General features: G+C 44.2%; 1 protein-coding gene across 3 annotated transcripts in view; it reads left to right on the plus strand.

Moving 5' to 3' along the window:
- The window catches only part of Slc9a2 (solute carrier family 9 member A2), an 83,354-nt gene that overhangs the window by 54,629 nt on the left and 6,398 nt on the right, over positions 1–22,327 (plus strand). For all 3 annotated transcript variants that reach the window (XM_010631722.2, XM_010631733.3, XM_010631725.3), the window contains exons 4-9: positions 826–1,043; positions 1,686–1,888; positions 12,594–12,683; positions 13,176–13,246; positions 18,477–18,638; positions 21,486–21,582. In XM_010631722.2, the coding sequence (XP_010630024.1) occupies positions 826–1,043; positions 1,686–1,888; positions 12,594–12,683; positions 13,176–13,246; positions 18,477–18,638; positions 21,486–21,582 (841 nt within the window). The remainder of the gene's footprint in view (positions 1–825; positions 1,044–1,685; positions 1,889–12,593; positions 12,684–13,175; positions 13,247–18,476; positions 18,639–21,485; positions 21,583–22,327) is intronic.

Genomic DNA, 22,327 nt, shown 5'->3' on the forward strand with positions numbered 1-22,327 from the left:
TCTTAACTCAGGGGACCTTAAGGTTTGCTTCCTTCTACCTGAACTGGTGCTCCAGTAGGAGAACTTCCTACAGTGACAGCAGAAGCCTGAGGGGACAGAGGACCCCATGGTGGTGCAGGCAGGGTATGGCATACAAGGTCACTGGAGCTTGGATTTGTGGTTCCTTATCTTGAAGTGGAAGATGGGGCAGCTGGAGTTAATTCCTGCCTCCAGATTCCTCCTGCAGCAGAAATCCTCTGGTACTTTACAGTCATCATGACGCTTCAGCTGGGCTTCATGTGAGCTGTGCCCTGGCTCACAGTACATTTCCCTCTTTGTATGGGATCTGGGTTGGTTGGATGTTTGGGACAGAGAGGAGTCCATGTGTATGGTAAGGCAAGAGGACAGTAAAGAGTCAGGGCGTGTTTGGCAAATTGCACACAGCCAAAGCTTGTGGCCTGTGCCAGGGTGGGGGCCAGGGGACAGGAAATCAGCAGTCCGTAAGGGATATGTGTGTCCACCTTATTTATTTTGGACCTATATAGATAAGAAGAGGGTGATAATGCCGATGCCAGGAGACGTGAAGACCTGTGACTCTGGGAGGAGGGGCACAGGGCATGGAAGGATGGGTGGAGCAGGAGCTGGAGCCCTGGAGCCCGGGAGCTGAGGAAGTCTTCCAGAGATAGCAAGTACCTCAGGTTTAGATGAAAGTCACACACTCCTCTAAAGGTCAGTGAGCAATCCCATAGTTAGGTGGGTAGATGATCATTTAGCTCCTAGGAGCCAGGAGTCATGTTCCGGTTGGCATCTTGCAGTATCTCCATAGAAGCTATATCTTCCCTTCAGAATCACTGCTTGTGCAATGACCATGAACAAGTATGTAGAAGAAAACGTGTCCCAGAAGTCCTACACGACCATCAAGTACTTCATGAAAATGCTGAGCAGCGTCAGCGAGACCCTGATCTTCATCTTCATGGGCGTGTCCACCGTAGGGAAGAACCATGAGTGGAACTGGGCCTTCGTCTGCTTCACGCTGGCCTTCTGCCTCATCTGGCGAGCACTGGGTGAGGTGCCTGTCTACTCGGTGGACATTTGGCCACACGAACACAGGGAGGGGTCTTTCTTCCTGTCTCCCACCTTTTGCTGCAGCTGCTGCTTTGTCTTTATTTCTTCTTCCTCCACCTCCTGTCTGCCTTTTCTTTTTATTCTTCTTCATCTCCTTCCTCCTCTTCTTCCTTTTTCCTCCTCCTTCTTTCTCTTCTCCTCTTTTTTCTTGTCTTCTTTCTCATTCTCCTCTTCTTCCTCTTGCTTTTCCTCTTCCTTCTTTCTCCTCAACTTTTTTCTCTTTCTTGCTTATCTCCTTTCTCTTCCTTTTCTTCCTCTTTTCTCCTCTTGTTCTCCTTTCTCATTTCTTTTCTCCTCCTCTTATTCTCCCCGTCTCTATTCCCTACTTCCTGACTTATTCTTGTCATCCTTTGGCTGCAAATCCAATCAGTCCCTTTGGCTTCTCTGTCTCTACATTTTCACCTGTTGTCCTGGAACAATAACAGCAAAGACCCTGGCACCAACTAGTACTATCGGATGGGGGAAAGGCCTTGGACCTCTTCTTCAATACTTGGACCCACCAAAAGAGTACAGGAAACAGGTAGAACCATTACATAGCCTGGCCTCACAGTCTGTTTCCTTCTGGGTTTTTCGTCCCACAGGTGTCTTCATCCTGACCCAGGTCATCAACTGTTTCCGTACCATCCCACTGACCTTCAAGGACCAGTTTATCATTGCCTACGGAGGCCTGCGTGGTGCCATCTGCTTCTCACTGGTGTTTCTGCTCCCTGCTGCTGTGTTTCCCCGGAAGAAGCTGTTCATCACGGCTGCCATCGTTGTCATATTTTTTACTGTCTTCATCCTGGTGAGTTGTGTTCTTCCTCCCTGGAGGTCCCACCCTGAAGCAAGGGACAACAAAATGTTTCCATCTGTTATATGCATTCTATAGACAACTTGCAAGGTGACAGAAGTGTGTTGAGACCTTGGGAGATGTGTTATTAGGAAAAATGGTATTTCCTGTCTGGGTTAATGTCATTGGGTTGTTCAGGGAGCTACGAGTGTCCTGTTTGGTCACCTGGCCTCCACAGAGGGATTATTTATGGAAACACAGATGAGCAAGCTCAGCTGACTCCTGGAAACTCCCGGGCTGTGCTTGCTAATCCTTTCTTGTATGTTGTTCTCTGACCCACTAAACGAGCTCACCATAGGCTGCTTGTGCTCTGTGACCCTGTGGCAGCCTTGTGCCATGAGCTAACTACCCAAGACAGAGGACTGGGTGAACTCTGGCTTAAAAATGGGGTGCAATGAAGCACCTCAAGACCATAATGTTAAGTAAAAATGAATCAGATAGACAAACTCAAGTATCGCACAGTTTCTCTTACATGAGAAACCCAAAGTATAAATAAAGTAACGAGCAAAATAAAAGTTAGAAATGGAAACAGGGAGATGGAACTTTTGCAGATGGGAAGGGAACCGAGAGATGGAAGGATGGTGACAGAAGGGAGAGGAAGAGGAAATGAAAAGAATAAAAGGAGTATTGTGTGCATGTGCCAATTCCTATGAGGAATATGATCATTATGTACTGCAAACATGGACTCATAAAGTAAAAAATTTGAAAATAGATGAATAAAAATAAATAATACTAGTAATAATATTGGGATGTGACAAATATGGTGGACCTAGGTCCAGGACCTGACTTTGGAAGTTCTTGCAGATGCCTGGTCACTCTCAGAGGGTCCATTTTGTACATAATCACTTAGTAAGTATCTTCTGGTCTCCCACCATGGGCCATACAGGGCCCTGCAGATTTAGGGTCCTATATAAGCAAGACGAGATAACCCCCATCCCCTAGGTCCTGTGTTTCTGGCAGGGATGAGCGGAAGAAGTTGGCAGGCTCTAGACAAGGAACATAGCATATGAGGAAGTAAGGGAGTGTGTTAAAGGTGAGGGGTCCAGTGTTCAAAGGAACCATGGGGGATCAACAAGGAAATACCATCTAAGGGGTAGGGGATAGCTCTAAATTGACCTTCATGGGAAGGAACAGAGAAACATGGGATTGGAGCAAAGGCTTCTGGGAGCCCTTCTGGAGAGCACTGTTGGATGGTGGTGCTGGGTACTGTGTGCTCTGAGGACAAGGATGGCAGAGTAGGAGGCAGGTGGACACAGGAGAAGGAGGTGCAGGGAGCCTGGAACTGGGTTGTGAAGGTCCAGCAGGCTTACATCTCAGCCTCTGCTACCCTCCACAGGGAGTGCAAGCCCATGGGAGGCTTCATGCAGACGCATGGGGTGCAGTGGGGTGACCTCACCTGAATACAGATCTCCCAGCTCTTTGAGAAGAGGCAAGGGCTGAAGCAGGGTCTTGGGGGAGGTCACAGCTATCAGAAGCCTGCCCTGGCAGTGGGGAAGAGGTGTAGAAGTGCGAGACCCTCAGATTCAGTCTGAAAGTGGGACTCTCAGAGTTCCTGGTAGATTAGGTGTGGCCTGTAAGGAAAGAAGGGTGTAATGTCCCCGGGGTTGAGACCTAGAGGGGAGTGTGCATGGAAGAGACAGGCAGGAGAGGGCAGCTCAGTCACTGGCCTCCCCCTGGGATGAGGACATTGGCAGCAAGTCATCCTATTTCCTGTTCACACCTTGTCAAAACAAGTTGGGAAGTGAATTGGTTTTGTCTTAAGCATCCTGGTCCCCCTGCACCCTGGGGCAGGATGTGGCTTGGCCAGTCTGGCAGAGTGGGAATTGCCTTTCCTCCTCCTGGGCCTCTACCTTATCCTTCATAGCAAGGTGCCCAGTGCTCAGGAGCCCTCTGCTTCATAGAACGAAGCTGTGGTCTTTGAGCACCGACACCAAACCAGAGTCCTGGCAGCCTGCTGTGGCCAGGAGCTCCATCCTCAGGAGGTGACCAGGGCAATCAGGGATCTCCATGAGGCTGCCCCAGTGCCCACCCTGCAAAACCAGGCCTCCTACTCCAAATGTTATGCATGCACCCATTCATCAATCAAACAAAAGTGACTTTGGAGAAAAAGATCATTCGGGCCAGGACACAGAATATGAGCTCAGATTCTTACTTACTATGTTCAACAGACATGGAAATTACATCTCCACAATCACAGAAAGCATTATATAGGAAAAATGGACAGTGCTGCAAAAATGGGTAGCATTATTTATGGAAGATGTGTATCAGTAACTTAATATAGATTTCACTATGATACGCATATCTTTCTGGCTGTTTGGGATTAACACCCAGCCTAGAACTCTAAGGGGAATGCTGATTGCCTTATTAAATTTCTATATACTCTCTTTGAATGAACACCATGGGTACTAATATTTAACATTTTTAGTGTGATAGATAAACTCGCTCTGTTGTTTGTTAACTAGCCTAACAGAGTGGGATGTCTGTGTTTATGTCATTGCTGGCTACTAATAAATTGCTTGCAAACCAGTGCTCTTGAGGGAAGAGGATCAGTGCAACCTTGCTCTGAGTAGCACAGCCAAATCCTCACATCTGAAACACAGAGCTGTTTATTCAGGTTGCTCAAAGCAAACAACAGAATTCCTGGTGTCAGAGACAAAAAGTGTTGGACACATGGGTCATGTTAACCAAGGCTTTTCTGTGGAGGTGATGATTAATCTGAGACAGGAAGGCTATGGAGTCAACTAGGATCTGGGCAAAGAGCATTCCAGACAGAAGAAGGAGCTGAAGCAAATCCTGAGGTGTGGAACTCACAGAACACAAAGTAAAGATCCCAGGGGGCAGGAAAAGAGTAGGGTTTGAAAGGGGAGGAAGGGACAGGACAGAGTTTGGAGCCTGAGGCAGAGTATGGCTGGAATTTAATGGTGAAGCAAGCCAGGGACATATTCTAAGCCACTGTCTATCACTGGCCCTATGGTGGAAGAATTAACCCTAGAAGACAGATTTGGGCGCTTGCACAGTGGTCCAGGCTGCAGTGATAGTGACTTGTGCTTGGTAGTCATGCAGAAAGAAGTAGATGGAGCCCTAGCAGTTCTGGGGGATTGACTGAGAGAGCTGGCATAGGATGGGGGTAACTCTGAGAACAAGGGCCAACTTTTGTGCTGTGTAGAAAGCAGGGGCCTCGGGTGGGGATGTGAGGAGTCAGGAGACAGGAGTCATCAGGCTGGTCCCCTCTGCAGCGGGAGACGGAAGCCCAGCCTTCTCTGAGGGTTCAGAGGAGAGAGCCGGGTAGAGGCGCAGAGGAAGGGGAAGGTGGGAGGGCCCTGGTGGCTGAGGAGAAAGGCGGAACTACCATGGAGAGTTAAGATGCTCCAGCCCAGTCTGGTCCTGGGAGCAGGTCACACTGGCCCTCCGGTGGTGGATCAGCAGGGTCAGGATCTGCAGTCCCTGCTGATGAGGCTGGAGGAGAGGTTGGTGCTCGGGACAAAGGGTGGCCGCAGCTGCCCCATGTGGTAGCTCCCCTTCTCAAGCCCTGGTGCAGCACTGGAAGTGCACAGACTGAAACTCGTGCATGAATCCATTTTCTCCCTGTCTCATTCTCTGCCTGGCTCCTGAGTCACTGTGAGTGTGTGCGCGCACACACACACTCACACACACCCTTAGCGAAGGAGCCTTTTTCCAAACTACATCTATAACGAAGGAATTTAGGGAAAGAGGCCTGGAGGGAAATATTAATGGGTTGCAAATTAACCAGTTATGAACCCATGTACAGGATTGTGCCTTCTAAGTAAGAATTATGTGTTATTTTCCAAATAGTGGCTTTTATGCTGACTTATTGTTTAGTTTTAAAGTATATTTCCCTCTCCTTGTTTCAGTAGGCCCTAGAGGTTAAGCTCTTACCCACCACCCATTACCACTGAGTCCACCCTGTCTTCACATGCAGAATTTTAGGAGATTGTGGTTTATAGCTGGCTATGAGAATTGGTTCTGAGGACTTAGACTTGGCCTGAGTCGTGTTGCTGATTTGAGTAGCACATTGTCATGCCATCAGAAGGTGGTGCCGCTTATGGAATATTGAAGAAGTGAACAGTCCTGATTCCTGGGTCACTTGTGCTCATATTCCTTGCAGGAAACTTGGCAGTGTTATTTATACAAAATATTAGCTGCTTTTCGTGTTTTAAAACTACACTCGTAAGTAGGAAAGGTAGGTGCAGGATCCAAAGCAGACTTTAGAACAAGCCAGTCTGATGTGACATTCCAGCCTGCTCCTCGTAGCCTTTGTGGGCCTCAGCTGACTTAGCTGTAAATCGTGATGATGATGATGAGTCCTCCCTCGCGGGCAGCACTTGGAGTGTGCATGGCCGGTAGGATACTTGGCATAGGATTTTTCTTTTTCTTTCTTGCTTCCCTGTTTTTCGAGACAGTGTTGTACTGTATAGCTCAAACTGGCCTTGAACTGCTTGTGACCCTCCTGTCTCAACCTCCTGAATGCTGGGGTTACAGGCATGCGCCACCATGCCCAACTGATATGGTGTTTTCACCTCAAGATTTGCCATGTTTTAATATATACCACCAAGTAATTTAGTAATGAAAGAAAGAAGAAGTTAACTTCTTTTGATATTACTTTATTTGGAAGGAAAAATAGAGTAAGGTACTGATCACTTAATCCCTATAATCATACGGCAGATTCCCAGGATTCTGTAAATCAACTCAGTAGTTACCTAGAAGTGAATGCACTAAATGCAAAATGATGATTGTTCAGCTGGAATTCCAGGGATGGGAGTATCTTTTGGCCACCTGTATAGATCTCCTGGGATAATTTAGTGTAAATCCTCAAGCAGGATTGTGACACATCAGGCCGGCAAGACAGGAAACCGGCTGGAGACACTAGCCCTCTAGGTCAGAGACAAGAGACTTTGTTACTCACAGTAAAGACAGCAGCCAGGGCTTCACGCTGGTCCTTGGCTGTTTTCCACAGCTGCTGGTCCCACAAAGGTGACATACAGGCCCATGGAGGATGTCTGCATGTGGCATGGGCTTCCTTACAGAGGGCATGCTGGGCTTAGTGAGGTACCACACTCTCCAGAGCCTGCCGTGACTTTAGCTCTCCAGGTCACTCACTGCTTGCAAACCCGAGAAATGACCCAGGCAATAAGTAGTCATTCTTCATACTCAGTGCAACAATGCAGGCCACTCAGGATCATGGTATCCCAGCAATTAAATGAACCTTGGCTGGTTCGGCTTCTCTGATGTTCACCAATGCATGGAGGTGGTGAGGAATTCCTATGGAAATGAGCAAATAGAGGAGAATTTTTGAAGATGGGAAAATGTAGATGAGTAATTTAGGACAGTAGAAGATATTTCCCAGTGTTTTTGACTGAATATTCAGATGAAAGAAGATGACATTGACTTTGGTGGGCAATTCAGTGATAACATTGGGTTTGAAGGGCAGGAAGTTGAGTGTTCCTCCTCCCATATACAAACATTCTACATGTGCCCGTCTGATGTCCAGGTGGAGGTAGTGAACAGGCAAGTCCATGTGGGAATCAGGAACTAATGGGAGAGGACAGAGGGGAAGATGTCAGTTGAGGACTCAGTGGAGGGCTAGCTTCTGAAGAGCGAGTCTGGAGGAAATTATTCAAAAAATGGGTGGGAAAGGAGAGAAGAAAAGAAGGACAAGTCTTGGATAAGACTGAGCTCTGAAATGCACCGATATTTGATAGTTGACAATTAAGAACATGTTGAGCCAGGTGTGGTGGCACACCTTTGTAAGTCCAGCATTCTGGGAGGCTGAGGCAGTTCCAAGTTCCAGCTCAGCCTGGGCAACTTAGTGACTGAATGAAAGCCTGTCTCAAAAATAAATGAACGACTAGATAAATGACAAATAAACGAGTGATTAAATAGATAATACGTTTGTTTTTTAATTAATGTATTTTACTAGTACATGTTTGCAGCAAGTAATGCTTACATTCCTTTTGCATTTCTCAGTTTCTTTTTTCATCCTCTTCCTCTCCCTGGGATGTGGGACTTAGCTCAGAGGGCCGAAGTTCAGTCCTTAGTAGTTAGAAAAGACGTTGAAAGCCTCAGGGAGATAAGAGAGAGACCAGGTGACAACAGGAAAGAATGGCCATCAAATGGGAGACCCAGAGGCCAAGTGAAGAGAACATTCAGGAATGAGACAGTTCTAGAACTTCTGGCAGAGCAGTTCCTGGCAGAGGGGTGAGTGGAGGATGGACCCCCCTGGTGGAGCAGTGGGTGAGGAGGGTCCACCATCCCCAGAACATTTCTGGTCAGAGGGCGAAGATGGCACCCCACTGGCTGCATTTGAGACAAAGGTCAGAGACATGGGACTAGGACATCCCAGAAGCTCTGCGTAGGTCATCAGAGACAGGGAGTAAGGGAAGAGAAGTCCACTGGCCACAGGAGGGCTTTCACTCCAGATTTTGCAAGATGCATAGCAGAGGAGGGAGGGCTGCATGGAGAGCCCAGTAAGGAGGAAGATGATGAGTCAGGGCAAAGAGACACCTGACAGGTGGTCACATTGCAGTGTGGGGAGTGCTGAAAGATGGTAGCCAGCCAAGGACCGGGCACCCACTCAACCCTACTATGGGTGTCTCTCCAGTCACCCGGCTCTCAGATAGCTGCTGTGCATTTGCCTGAGGAGCTCTGGGGTCAAGTTTGTCCTGGGAGAAAGACCTCACAGGAGATAGTATAGCAACAACAGTGATATTTTTAAGTAAAAGGAAACAGTTCTTCAACTTTTTTCTGGGAATGGCCTCCTAAATCAACAGGAGATATGACAGTTTATCCCTGTCCCCCTCTTTTTGTAACTATTAATTCCAAAAAACAAGAGCTCATTTTCCCCCTAGAACAAACCAAAGAAGGCTCATTTAAACCAGACAGTAGGTTTCCTTTGCTTTCCCTGCTTTGCAGAACGGCAGGGTGGGAGGAAGGCAGAGGTAGAACATGATAAAAACACATCTCACTTCCGATCTTCCCTATGAACACCCTGTCAAGTAAGCCTGCAGCCAGGCCGGGCTCTAGCATATTGTGTTTATTGTGCCCAAGCCAATAATGGGTAAAATTTAACTTATGTTTTATACATGTTTTCTAGTAGTTGGAAAACTAAGAGTGTTATTTTTTAGCCTGCATGGATAGTGATAAGCTATTTTCTTTTCTTTTTTTGGTACCAGAGATCAAACTCGGGTCCTTGCACTTGCGAAGCAGGTGCTGGAACCTCTGAGCTAAATCTCAGGCCTTATTTTGCTTTTCTAACCCTTATCAGATTGCTCCCAGGTAACCTTAATTAGAAATCTTCCAGTGGGATGAAATAAGGCTCCTTCTCAAAGGTGTGTCTCTTCCTCCCAGCCATACACAGGGGCCACTAGAGCATAAGATCCAGCTCAGTTTAATGTGTTATCACACGTGCCGTTATGGTTTAGACCCAGATGTTCCCCCAAAGTCTCTTGTGACCCTAGGCGGGGCTTTGGGAGGGGATTGCATCATGGGGCTGATACTCATCAGTAGATTAGTCCCCTGATAAGTTTATAAATAATGGGAAGCTGGGAGGTGGGGTCTGGTGGGAGGAGGTGGGCCCCTGGGGACGTGGCCTAGAGGGGTTTATCTCTTCCCTACAGCTCCTTTTGTCCTCCCTGCTTCCTGCCTGCCTTACCATGGGCTCTTCCCCTTCTGCCAGGCCACTCTGCCTTGGATTGACCGGTCAGCTGCCAGCTGACTACAAACTGAAATCCCTACAAACTGTCATCTAAAATAAACTTCTCCTTTAAAGTGCAAGTGTGCTCAGTGACGAAAAGTAATGAAGACACCTGCCCTTGTCCTCTGTCCCCATCATAGGTGTACAGAAAAAGGAAGAAAAAAGATGGAAAAGAGAAAAAAGTAGCATTTGTAGAATAATTCCTACTGGGCAAATTCAAATAATTTAAGGAGAGAGGGCAAAGAGTAAAAGGAACTGTTTGAACAAACATAATTTTATAAGGTTTTTATTATAAACAAACACTATTATTTGAGGCATTTTTAATTTGTTTTGTTTTGTGTTTTCTCTTTTGTTGTTGTTGTTGTTGTTTTGTGAGATAGGGCCTTGCTATGTAGTTTAGGCTGGCCTTGGAATTACGGTAGCCTAGGCTGTCCTCAGACTTGTGGGAATCCTCCTACCTGGGGTTATAGACACGCACCACTGTCTGCTTTTAGAAACTTGAATGGATCTGTGCAAGAAGCCACGTTTGCTCCTTGCAGTTGGCTGGTTGTGATTTATTCATTTACTGAGTCTAGATCCTCTGTCGAAAGAGAGGGCTCAGTGTTAGGGTTGGGGAAGGCCTTGTGTCCTATCTTTATCTTATGTCCTGTATTTCTAAATACTGGGCATTCATTTGTTGCTTAGTAAATGAATGCTGATGGAAAAAAAAAAAAACACCGTGAAATAGCAGTTAGTGTTTTAGATCATGTTACATAGTTTTAAAAATTGAATCTTTGTTGACTTTTACTTGAACTGTGTTAAACTCGCAGCTTCGTAGAAGCTGGGTGAAATCACCCATCTCTGAAAACCACATGTTGACATCCATATTCATTGACATAAATTGAAAATTACAGAACATGTGTTGATTGGGGAACTGTTATTCCCTCCATGTTATCTCAGAGTGTCAGACTGAAACACAAATAGAATACAAGATGCGTCTCACACAACACTGGGTCCAAAACCAGTTTGCACTTCTGAAAGTAAAAATGAAAGTTAAGTTGAAAATGCCCAGAGCTGCTAACAGAGCAAAAGGCGTGATCTTCATGACCTTCCTCTAAAGTGTGCCTGTGTGTGTGTGTGTGTGCGCGTGTGTGTGTGTGTGTGTGTGTTGATATCACCAAAGCATCCTTTGATGGAAGGACCTGCATCAGTGAGGGAGGAGGATCACATGGCAGGGAACAGACCTCGATGTTTCTCCTCCTTTCTCCAGGAAACCCAGCCTTCCCCTGACCCAAGTTCTCTGCCAGCACAGTGGCAGCCACCCCACCCCCCAACAATTACCTCAGCTGTTGTCTCCCACATGCACTCCCCTGCCTCAGCTGCCCATTTTAATGACCCCCTCACACCCTTCTAAGTATAGTAGCTGGTAGTTTATTCTACCAGCTAATACACCACTAGTTGTTCAGTATGAGTTTCCTCTTATTCTCCTTTCTCTTACTTTTTCTTGTTGCATTTCCTCTTCAGGGTTAATTTAAAATGAACCTCTCAAGTTCTGCTAAGAATCTTCAAGCATATGTTATTAGAATTGTGTTGAATGTACATGCTAACATCATGTCATCACAATACCGTCACTGCAATATTGTTATTTCATCTAGGAACTGTATTTGTCTTTGTAAAACTCGTTTTTAAAATATCCTTTGGTTAAATTCTATAGCTCCCTCCCTAAAGTTTAATTCATTTATGCCAGAACTCACAATATATCTAGTGATTTTGTAAAGGTATTTGCTATCTATGTAGTATACTAGCATATACATTATTACTAGTACATGTAAGTTACGCACATTATATGTTTTCCATTGTGTATCTATTCTTTTACACTTTTAATTAGTATCTGGGATGAACTGTGCATGTTAATTTTGTTTGTCACTTCTATTCTATTTTTTAAATTTCCCCAGGTTTTGTTTTTTTGTGCATTTGTTTTTTGAGACTGGATCTCCCTATGAATCCCAGGCTGGCCTCGAACTTGTGGCAATCCTCCTGCCTCAGCCTCCCAATGATCCTCTGTCAGCCACAGAAGTCCTGTCACTCCCTTGTCGGTATTTACATATCCTCCTCCTCTTTGTCCTCTCTTATTTACTTGACAGGGCCAAGTGGCAGTGGGGAGCACCTTCCATGGCTCCTGTCTCTTGTGGAAAAGCTTTGAAAAGTGCTGCATCCTAAAGTGAGAGGCTCACCGTAGGTCCTGGCACACAGCTTTCATGGTGTCAGGCAATTTTCTTTTCTTTTGCTAGTTCACTGAAGAGCTTGGCACTCTGCCCTTTCCCAAGTTCACCCGTGAGCTCACCCAGGCTCTCCAGGTGCCCTTTCTCACCCTGACCACAGCTGTCCTGGGGTTGCTGCCTGTGGGGTTACTTCCAACCTCCTCCTAGGTGCCCACTGAGGGCCTCCTCTGCAGGAAGCTTCCCTGTTTCTCTCATTCCTCTGCTGTCTACTTTGTAACTGAATCTGGATAGAGCTGACTTCATATTAGATTCCAACATCCCAGTGCTGAGTCCTTAATTATTCACCTTCGTGTTCGTAAGGCCCAAGCCCCTGACCTGTATGCAATCAAAGCTCAGTGAAAATTGTCCGAACCAATGAGCAAATGAAAGAATCATTAGGGATTTTTCTGTGAATAATACAATAATATCTGAACCGATGATACTTTATTGTTTCTTAGAATTATTTTCTAATTCTTTCTCACCTTTGTCCATTGTTTTGTGTTGGGATGTAGCCTTCTGAAAGTAGACCAGATATCAGAATAGAAGAAAAAATTAGTAAAATGTTTCATTTCCTGCTTCAAATCTTGACAGCAGAACAGCTTTCATTGTTGGTCGCCCAAGTTTAGGAGAAATGGAGTTGTTCTTGAATTTTTAATTTAATTTTATTTTATAAGAAAATTTACTGATTGTTTTTCTTTTTCCTGGGTAGGGCATTACAATCCGACCACTGGTGGAGTTTCTTGATGTTAAGAGATCCAATAAGAAGCAGCAAGCTGTCAGTGAAGAAATCCACTGTCGGGTAGGTGTAACAACATAGATGATAAGGAAATGCAGGACTCACCGAACAGCTTGACACCCTATTGCTCAGTTCTGGAAGAAGGCGGAAATGATAGGGAGCTAGGCAGTGTCTGTCTGAGTTGGGGAGCAAAGAAGAAGGGTGATTCTGTGCTTGCTAAACTCCTGCATGAGGAGAGGAGCAAGAAACCTGCTTTTATTGGTTTCAGCCTGCAAATATTTATAATGGACATTTATTAACCTTCACCTTTTTTCAAAATTATGATCAAACTATTATGAGCATGAGAGTAGGTGAACCATTTCTTAATATTGATATGACAAACACCCCAATTTGTTTGAAGACAAGTGGTTGTTTTATTGTTTTCAGTAAAGGAAATATATAAGAATCAAACAGTGCCAGGGTTGTTTGTTAGCATTTAGGTAGGATACACAAGGTGTGAAAATGGCTGCTTTCAGGTAAATATCAACCAGTTCACCTGCTTCTTTCTGTTTTCAGTTTTTTGATCATGTGAAGACTGGGATTGAAGATGTTTGTGGGCATTGGGGTCACAACTTCTGGAGAGACAAGTAAGAAAGCCTATACCATTTTATTATGATGAGGCTATGGGTCACTCTGGAAGCTGGACATGATGACCTGTGTTATTTTGGGGGGGTTCTTAATTTTTGTGCTGTTCCATAGCACATCCCGTAAGGTAAAGTTCAGCTGGAATCAAGATGTTTAATAAGAGTAGCTTAAACAAAGTTATTTCTCTTTTATGTAACTAGCTAGAGGGAGGCAGTTCTAGAATGTTCTACTCCATGGAGTCCCAGCGCCTCAGGACCCTCCTTTCATTGATCTAATGTGAACAGCCTCCATTTCTATTTCCTCCAGTCATCCTGTTGGGCATGACTGCTGCTCCTTGTCGGCCATTTTAGGCTGCATAAGGATGATAACAAGAAAACAGGCCATCTGCCACCTGCCTCCTAACTGATGTCTTCAGAAGCTGTCATACAATTCTTCCACTTGTGTCATATGGGCAGGATGCAGTTCCATGGCTGTTTCTCTAAGCCCAGGAAGCTGAGGCATGTGAGCTTCATGAGTAAGAGCAGAGATTGTCACTACCTTTCTGCCTCATGGGTCAGGTGACTTTGTGAAATGCAGAGATACAGAATGCCTCAGGAGGTCATTAAGCCGGCAGAAATCACAGATCTGCATTTGTAAAGGCTTCGGTTATCTGAAAGATTGCATATATGTATATAAATCACACACACAGGCAGAGTCTGAAGGATGCTTTAACACAAGTGGGAACAGGAGCTGTGGGACTTCCTTGTGAGAGCAGAGTTTAGGACAGAAGGGCCTTGCGCCAGCCCTTCCCCACAATGGGGACTCCTCACAGGACTCTTCTCCTCTCTTTTCACATCTGGTGCCCTCTTGGCAGGGCTAATACCATGGACACAAGGGTGCCACAATTGGGACTCTTGCTTTTGTAGAGTAATCTGTGGGATGATTCTTAGCAAATCACCAGCTAAACAAGACTTTGGCAGGAGGCAGTGTTTCAGCTGGACCTTAAAAAAGGAGGACACATTCTAACCTGTATCTGCAGGCTCTTCTCTCCTTCTCCTTCCTAACTTACTGAAATATTTTCCACATTACTACTTTATATAAAGTTGGCCAACCTGCCAATCTGCATAATTTAACATAAGGGAATTTTCAAGAGTTTCTGTTTGCTCCCTTGTACTGATATGATATTGGATGACAAAAGAATAAGGCATAGACTCAGGCCTCTAAAATTTTGCAACATAACAGAGACAAAACAGTCACATCATAAACAGGTGTGTGTATGTAGGGGCAGGTGGAGGGATCATTAAGTAATACAACGAGCTACAAAAGCTTTAGCGCCAGAGCAGCATTTACAGGCTTTACAATACTACTCACTAATGAAAGGCCCTTTGGGCTTAGCCTTGTTTCATAAATAAAGGAAAGATGTTTTATGTGCAGAGAGAGTACCCAGTTCATCACATGGAGCAAAAAGAAATAAAGCTAACGAAAATCTGCATTGTAAAGGTATGAAAAATGCTATTTCTCCTGCAAAACATTCCTTTCCCAGGAGAAAGGAATAAGGCCAGATGACCTACCCACCCCTATTTGGCATCCTGGGACTGTTCTCATGCAGACAGGTCCTTGTCTGTGCCTGGCCCGTGAAGCAGACTTGCCTTCCCTCATTGTCCATTATTTGTTAACTACACCTCGCTCTATCCCCTTCTCCTTTGCCATCCAGCCGCATTTCTCCTTTTCTCTAGAATCCTATCAGTGCTTTCCTGAAATGAACAGCAGTGTAACCCAAACAGTCTGTTTTCCTTTCAGAAGTTTAGGTTGGGCTCTTCATTCCCACCATTTTTCTGCCTCCCATTTTGGGGGGGGAAACAGCTCTGAGTGGGCTAAGACTGAGGCCCACAACTCTGGGCACTGGGAGGAGGAGGAGGAGGAGGCCATCACTTTGATCATCGTGGGTTCGGTGTAGATTGTTAGAAGTCTGGCTTTGTCCTTGCAGCAGGGACATACCCTCTGGGTCTCTGAATCTGCTCGAGGAAGTCACCTCAAGGCAGCAGGATCTTCTATGCCTTGGGTCAGAGAGGCAATTTTGTTCTCTGTCTAATATTTTTCTCAGCAGAAAATATAGTTCATTTAATGTGTTATGATCACTGAAAGATTTACATGCACAATTATTTCCAGGTAAATTTAAAATAATTTTGTGAATCACAGGTAGAACAAAGAAGTAATTTTAAAAAGTAGTTATGTTCAGATCACATCTCTGGTTTGTACATAATTATTGATGTTACTAAAAATTACATACAAAAAGAAGGGATTGTTTTAGGCATGTTGGATATCTTTTCTGTTCCTCACATTCCTTTTGCCGTGGATTTCCACTGGTCCTGCAGAGAATTCTTGAGACATTTGACCCTTTGGGAATGGAATGAAAGGGTGATACTGTATGGACATTTCTCAGACTCAGCCAAAGGAATCTAATGATGGTGAAAAAGAACACCTATGTGTAGCTTGGCAGAGAAATAAAAGGGGTAAACAGAAAAGCAAAGAAAGAAAACACAGTCCGTATGCAGAATGGATGAGATGCCATTGTTAACATTTATCCTTTCTGTCACGGATGTTTCATGAGAGGCTAAAACAATAATAACAGTATAGTAAGTTAAAGAAGATGTTGTAACCCTGTGGAGATCCCGGCTCAATGGACCTAACATGAAATGAAAAATAAACACAAGAAACAGCAGACTCAGTCTTTAGCCTGGTGACCATTCAATAGCAGGGCACATTCTGGATGGCTTTGCTTTAATTATTCTGAGGCCTCTAGTATTCAGACCTGAGGACCAGTGCCAAGTATGTGGGTGAACATTGGTTCTTTTGATAGCACAGGTGTGCCTATAAACCTCCTTGAGTTTATAGTCATCATTGCGGTGCACTTATTTCTTTCTCAACAAATAATTATAGCAGGCTCTTTCCTTTATATATTGGCATAATGATGTTGCATAACAAACCACTGCAAAACTCAGTTGCTCAGAATAGCAGTCATTCACTATGGCATGAGTGAAGAGGTTTCCCATCAGCTGGGTTGGGGGCTACCTGGGGGAGTCACTGAGTCTGGCAGGCCTTGTCTGATTTGAATGGGATGAGGCAAGTTTGCTTCTTTCTTGTGATACTCACCTTTGTCCATGCCACTCTGCCTGTCCTGGCGTGACAATTATAGGAGCATTCGCTATAGGCTGCGATGTACAAGCCTGCGCCAGGCCTCTTCGTCCATCATCATGTCTGTTAATAGTTCATTGACCAAAATCAGAAATGTTATTGAACTCAGTGTTAGGGGCAGGGCAGGGCCAAGCACTGAGGCCATGATGGGCAGACCTTACTGGGTAATATGGCAAGAGGAGTGGGCACAGGGAGCCATTGGGCCCAAAGGGTCCATTCTCTTGTACATGCTTGCCATGTGCCAGAATCTGTACATGCAGATCCCACATTGCAAGTGCTAGAAGACAGTAAATAAGATGAAGAAATAAACTGCCTATCATGTCAGAAAGTGGTAACTGCGAAGTGTAGTCAAGAGTAGGATATGGTATTACAACAAGATAGATAGGAAAGGCTCCCTGTAGGAAATTACTGTTGAGGAAGGACTTAAAAGAGGTATTTGAATGACCCTGAAGGTATCTGGGAAGAACATCCCTACTACAGGAATAGTTAGTTTACAGCCCAAAGTCCAGGGGGAAGTATTGAAGACAGGAAGTCCCCGACTGAGGGAGGCTGTAGCTGAGGATGAGGAGCTCAGGGTTGAGAGGTGCAGACTCCAATGCACAGGACCTCAGAGGTCAGCAGGCTTTTGCCTGGGTCAGAAGCATGGCAGGCACCTAGTTCTCTGTGCTCACAGAAGCACCTGGCCTCTGGGGGACAGGACAATGAAGAGGTTGAAATGTTGGACCATGGCAATGGCCTCAGAAGTGCTCAGGAATGGTTGGATTTTATATGTATTTTGATGGTGAAAGAGGACCAGACACTGCTGCAAAGGTACATTTGGAATAGTAGTCTGCTAGAGCTACCATGACACAGTTCCACACATTAGGAGGCTTCAACAATAGAAATGAGTTTTCTGGCAATTCTGGGGCTAGAATCCGGGGGTGGGGAGGGGTCAATGGGGTCAGAGCCTTCTTGGGCTGGAGGGAGGGGTGTGTTCCAAGGCCCTCTCCTGCATGGCAGGTGGATATCTTGTCCATGACTTTTCATGTTGACTTCTCTCTATATATGGCTATTTTCAAACAACCCTTTTGATGAGGACACCAGCCATCTTGGATGAGAGTTGATGCTAATGACTCTATCTCACTTAATCATGTTTGTAAAGACCTTCTCTCCAGAGGTAGTCACATTCTGATAAACTAAGGATTAGAAATTGGTCACATGAATTTTTGGTAAGACACAGTTCAATTCATAACACAGACCATGACAGAAGTAAAATCACCAAAGATGACACCTAGTAGAGTCATAATTAGCTGAGGTGGGGAAGATTTTGGGAGAAGAGTAGTTCAGTTTGGACACATCAGGTTGGAGGTGCCTGTTAGATATCCAACTGGAGATGCTGAATAGGCAATGAAATGTTCCTGCCCAGTGTTTGGGAGAGAAAGTGGAGCTAGTGAAACAAATTTGGGTGTGGCTGGTGTACGGATGCTACGAAAAGTCATGAGACTTGGTAAGATGCCTTAGGTGAATGTAGCTGGGGAAGAAGACCCAGAACTCCCACATTCAGAGCAGAAAAGGAGACAACAAAAGAAGGTGAGAAAAAGGATGAGATACCCCCAGAGTGTAGCATCCTGGGAAGCTATGAAGACAATGTTTTGAGCAGGTGAAGCCCAGAAGATGAGGACTAAGGAGGACATATATTGTGGGTTCTTTGATGACCTTGATGAGAGTGCTACAGCCAAAAGCCTGATTGTGAATGTTCAGGAGCCAGAGGAGAATTGGCGCTAGCAAGTCCCGACAACATGTTTGAGTAATTTTGCTGAAAGAGGAAGTAGAAAATAGTAAATGTAATTAGTGAATACTAGATATATGTATGTTACAGTTATACAAAAAGCATCAACATAGTTGTGTATATATCACACAAGTATAGTATATATATTTATGTGCAAATAAAAATCTACATTATGAGCAGACTAGCTAACTGCTGCTACTAAGTTTTACCTGGGGAAGTTTTTTGAGCTGTTTGTTTTATAGTCCATGCAGTATTCAGTAATTGCAAGGTTGACTTTCTTTATTTTATAGGTTTAAGAAATTTGATGACAAATATCTTCGGAAGCTTTTGATTCGGGAAAACCAACCCAAGTCAAGCATTGTGTCTTTGTATAAAAAGCTTGAAATCAAACATGCCATTGAGATGGCAGAGACCGGGATGATAAGCACTGTCCCTTCTTTTGCATCCCTAAAGTAAGTAGTTTTTGTGAAGAAAAGTTAGTATTACTAAATATGCATTAATAATTCTTTGAAGCCAGACATAATAAAAAATTGACCTACATCCTAGAGAGACACCTTAAGATTCCACATAGAATGAGATTCTAGTTGAAATAGAACAGCCTAGAAAAGTGTGTCCTGTGTTATGTTGTTTTATGATATGCTTGTTCCGGATTGACCATTCAGAAAATATTTTATTATGCTTGTGATATTTGTGCCTTTTTTATATTTATTTGGGCAAATTCAATATTTACTGGAAGTAAATAAAAGCCCTGTAGCCGGTGTGGTGAAATGGCCTATTTTAGGGTTATATTTGGTACTATGAATGTGAATGTGCTAACAGAGCTGTTTCCTTGTAAATTATTCACAGGCTCACAGTTGAAGTTGTGAGAGGGGCAAGAATGACAGGAACATGAATACAGAAGGTCGCAGAGCAGCTTGCACATTGGAAAACCCCAAGATTGTTTAGATAATGCAGATGCCTGGGCCTCCTTCCACACCATTGAATTAGACTCTTTGGTGCTAAGTCCCAGGCATAGTAAAAGTTCTTCAGATGTTTCTAATATGCAGCCAGGATTGAGATCCATTGGTCTAGTCTATCTTCCTAGTTTCAAAGAGGAGGAAATGAGACTGGAATGGTGCAGGAACTTAACCAAAGTCTTCCGACCATCAGTAGCCAAACCACCAATAGCGTTACCCTCAGCAAGTAAGAGTCTTCATCATGTAGACTTCAGTCCTTCTCTATTTCCAAAGTGACAGAAATCACTGGTCCCCAAGGATTTCTTCTGCTGTTGATGAGCTTGAAGCTCATTTAAATTAAACTTTACACAATTAACATGTTAACTGTGAGGAAGTTAAAGTGAGAGAGGAAGAAACTCCACAAAATATCCAACCCTATAAACTGTGATTTTAAATTAAATTTCTGAGTGCTAGAAAAAAGGGACCAAATGTGCTTTATGAGTTTGCTTGGGAGGTGGATAGCATGATGCAGTGAATCATTTCATGACCATGAGACGAGAGAACAGAGCCACCCAAACGGATGGAATTGGCAGTGGGACCACTTTTTTCTCTGGAGCTATCCACAGAGATGCTAATGCAGAGTTTAAGAGCTAAATAGAAGTTTGACAGACTCATTGACCCTAGAAAATAAGACTGGAATTCAGCTCTATAAATGGGGAGCTCCTGTGCCAGATACAGGTGATTCAAAGTCCTTCACCCTAGCCCTCAAGAGAAAGAAGTCTAGCCTAGAGGCATCTCAGTCCATGGCTGCAGAAATCATTGAAGGTTTCTCTTACCAGAAGCACATATACTCACGAGAAGTATTTTAAACAGCAGTACCTCTACCGAAGAAGAGACTTATAAACAATTACATAAGCAATTGAGATTAAGGGAAGAAGGAACCATCTAAATTTAGAGAAGTCGGTCTGCTGAAGTCTGTGATCTCTCTTCATTCATTCATGTGTCTATTTAAGTACTGATATTCTTGTTTTACAGTAATGACTAAGTTTACTTTACAAAACACAGACACTGTGTTCTTTAACTTGTGTGTCATGCCATACATTCTGTAAGACATGTGTTGTGCAATCAGCTTTTTAAATTTTAGTTTACTTTCTTAATTTTGCGTATTTTATTGTACTATATATTTTTATAGGTTTCTTCAAAGCTTTTTAGAGGAAATGAGAGTAAAAAAACATACAAATGCAGCCCATTCTCATTATTTGTGGTAGTTATCACTTATTTGCAAATATTGTACTGGACAGTTGCTCTTGGGGGTTCCTAAAAGTCTCTGGTCGCAGAAGTGTCATCAGCCAGTCCACATACAAGCTTGTTTTATGTATATCTTTGTTTTGTGACACTGTATTCAATATGGTACACACACACACACACACACACACACACACACACACACACACACACACACACACACACACACACACACACACACACACACACACACATAATTCATTAATGATCTCATGGACAATGGCATTGTACCTAACGTGTGAATAAAGTATATGGGACACATGCTTCCTCCACCAAACACTACTAGATGGCACTTCAGCCTGGTGCTTGGGGACCATTTTAAGCAGTGGCATTATCAGCAAGCAGCAAAAACAGGGAAAGAAAATGTCACTAACTAGACTGTGAAAAGGACATTAGTTATAGTACAAAAAGAAGAAGAAACAGGAAAGCAGGACAGGCATCGCCTGGTTCAGCCTCCGCTGTGGGCACATGCTGAGTGGCTCTGAGTTTTGTCCCTGTGCCTGAGAATGAGTAAATCTACCCGAGTGCTGATGCCAGGCTTCCAACCCCATTGTAGTGAGTCGGTGAACTCACAGACATGGAACTCTCAAATAATTGACTGTATTTACCTGCATTTGCAATAGGACACCTGCAGATATTTATAATGAAGTACGTCAAAGACAAATCTTTAGTAAAAATGCAGCTCATTAAATTTCTGCTATGAAAACCAATTTTATATTACATTAATTATAGTGGTAGAACTAACAAAGTGGTAGCATTGTAAACCATTATGTATAAATCTTCTTCCTAAAAAAATAGTGGCATGAGCAGACTCTTGGAAAGCTTGTGTTATGAATAATTTTGACACTAAAATGATTTTCAGAATATTTCATTATTTGAAAACTGTGACTATTTTTTTTTAAATTTAAAGCATTTAAAAACATCTTGAATAAACCCCAAGTGCTATTTTAAAACAAAGATTCTCCTTCTGAAATAATGGTATCATTATTGCTGAGAAAGAAAATCATTGTTTCTAATACCTATGGAAAGGTGAAATCTTCTTCTTCCAAACTTTCACAGTGATTGCCGGGAAGAAAAAATAAGGAAGCTCACCCCTGGAGAGATGGATGAAATTCGAGAAATACTATCCAGGAATCTCTATCAAATCCGTCAGCGAGTGAGAGAAATTGATTTGCTTGCCTTTTGCTAAAAATATGCTTCTGGCTTTGTGCTGCAATTAGAGGCCCACTGTTCTGCTTCCTCGGTGGTGGCACCCCCACTTTCCTCTTCACAGCCCCCCGCCACGCCCCCGGGCAGCAGAGCTGAAGCCAGAATCCCCTGTGCACTTGCAGATAGAAACATGCTGGCCCAGGGTGAAGACATGAATTGTTTTCTTTTTATTTTTTTTAAGACAAATTTTGTAGCGTGGGCTGTTTCAGTGCATGGAAGCCTTGCAGTTTTCACACAGTGCATAGTGGCTTCCTCTCCCTTCTTCCTTCCTTCCCGATGAGCTCCTAATGTCGTCAGCGAGCCTCCCAGCCCTCAATTCCTCAGGTCTCACTCAGTCCTCTGGCAAGTGGTAGGCATTACTGTTGGCTCTATTTCCAGGATGGAGAAACTGAGGCTCTGTGAGGTGGCACACAGTTTGCCAGGGTGGCTTCCCTGGACCGTAGGAGCCTCCTAGACCACAGGACCTGCAGCTCCTTGGCTGGTCTACCTGCCAGTTGTTCCCATCTGCCCTTTACTCTCTCTCCTCTTCCTCTCTAAAGCATCTTTGGAAGGCAGCATTCTCCTGTTCAAGATGACGCAACGGTAAGGGTGGCTTCCAAGCTAAACTCTTCTTGCAGAGTTTTGGGGCCTGTGTCCAACCAGGACACTTCATCCAGTCTTAATTCCCATTGTCCGTTTTATCCAGTCTTCAT

Source organism: Fukomys damarensis, unplaced genomic scaffold, assembly GCF_012274545.1.
Source record: "Fukomys damarensis isolate Sample0158 unplaced genomic scaffold, DMR_v1.0_HiC HiC_scaffold_9, whole genome shotgun sequence".
In the NCBI taxonomy this organism is placed as follows: domain Eukaryota; kingdom Metazoa; phylum Chordata; class Mammalia; order Rodentia; family Bathyergidae; genus Fukomys; species Fukomys damarensis.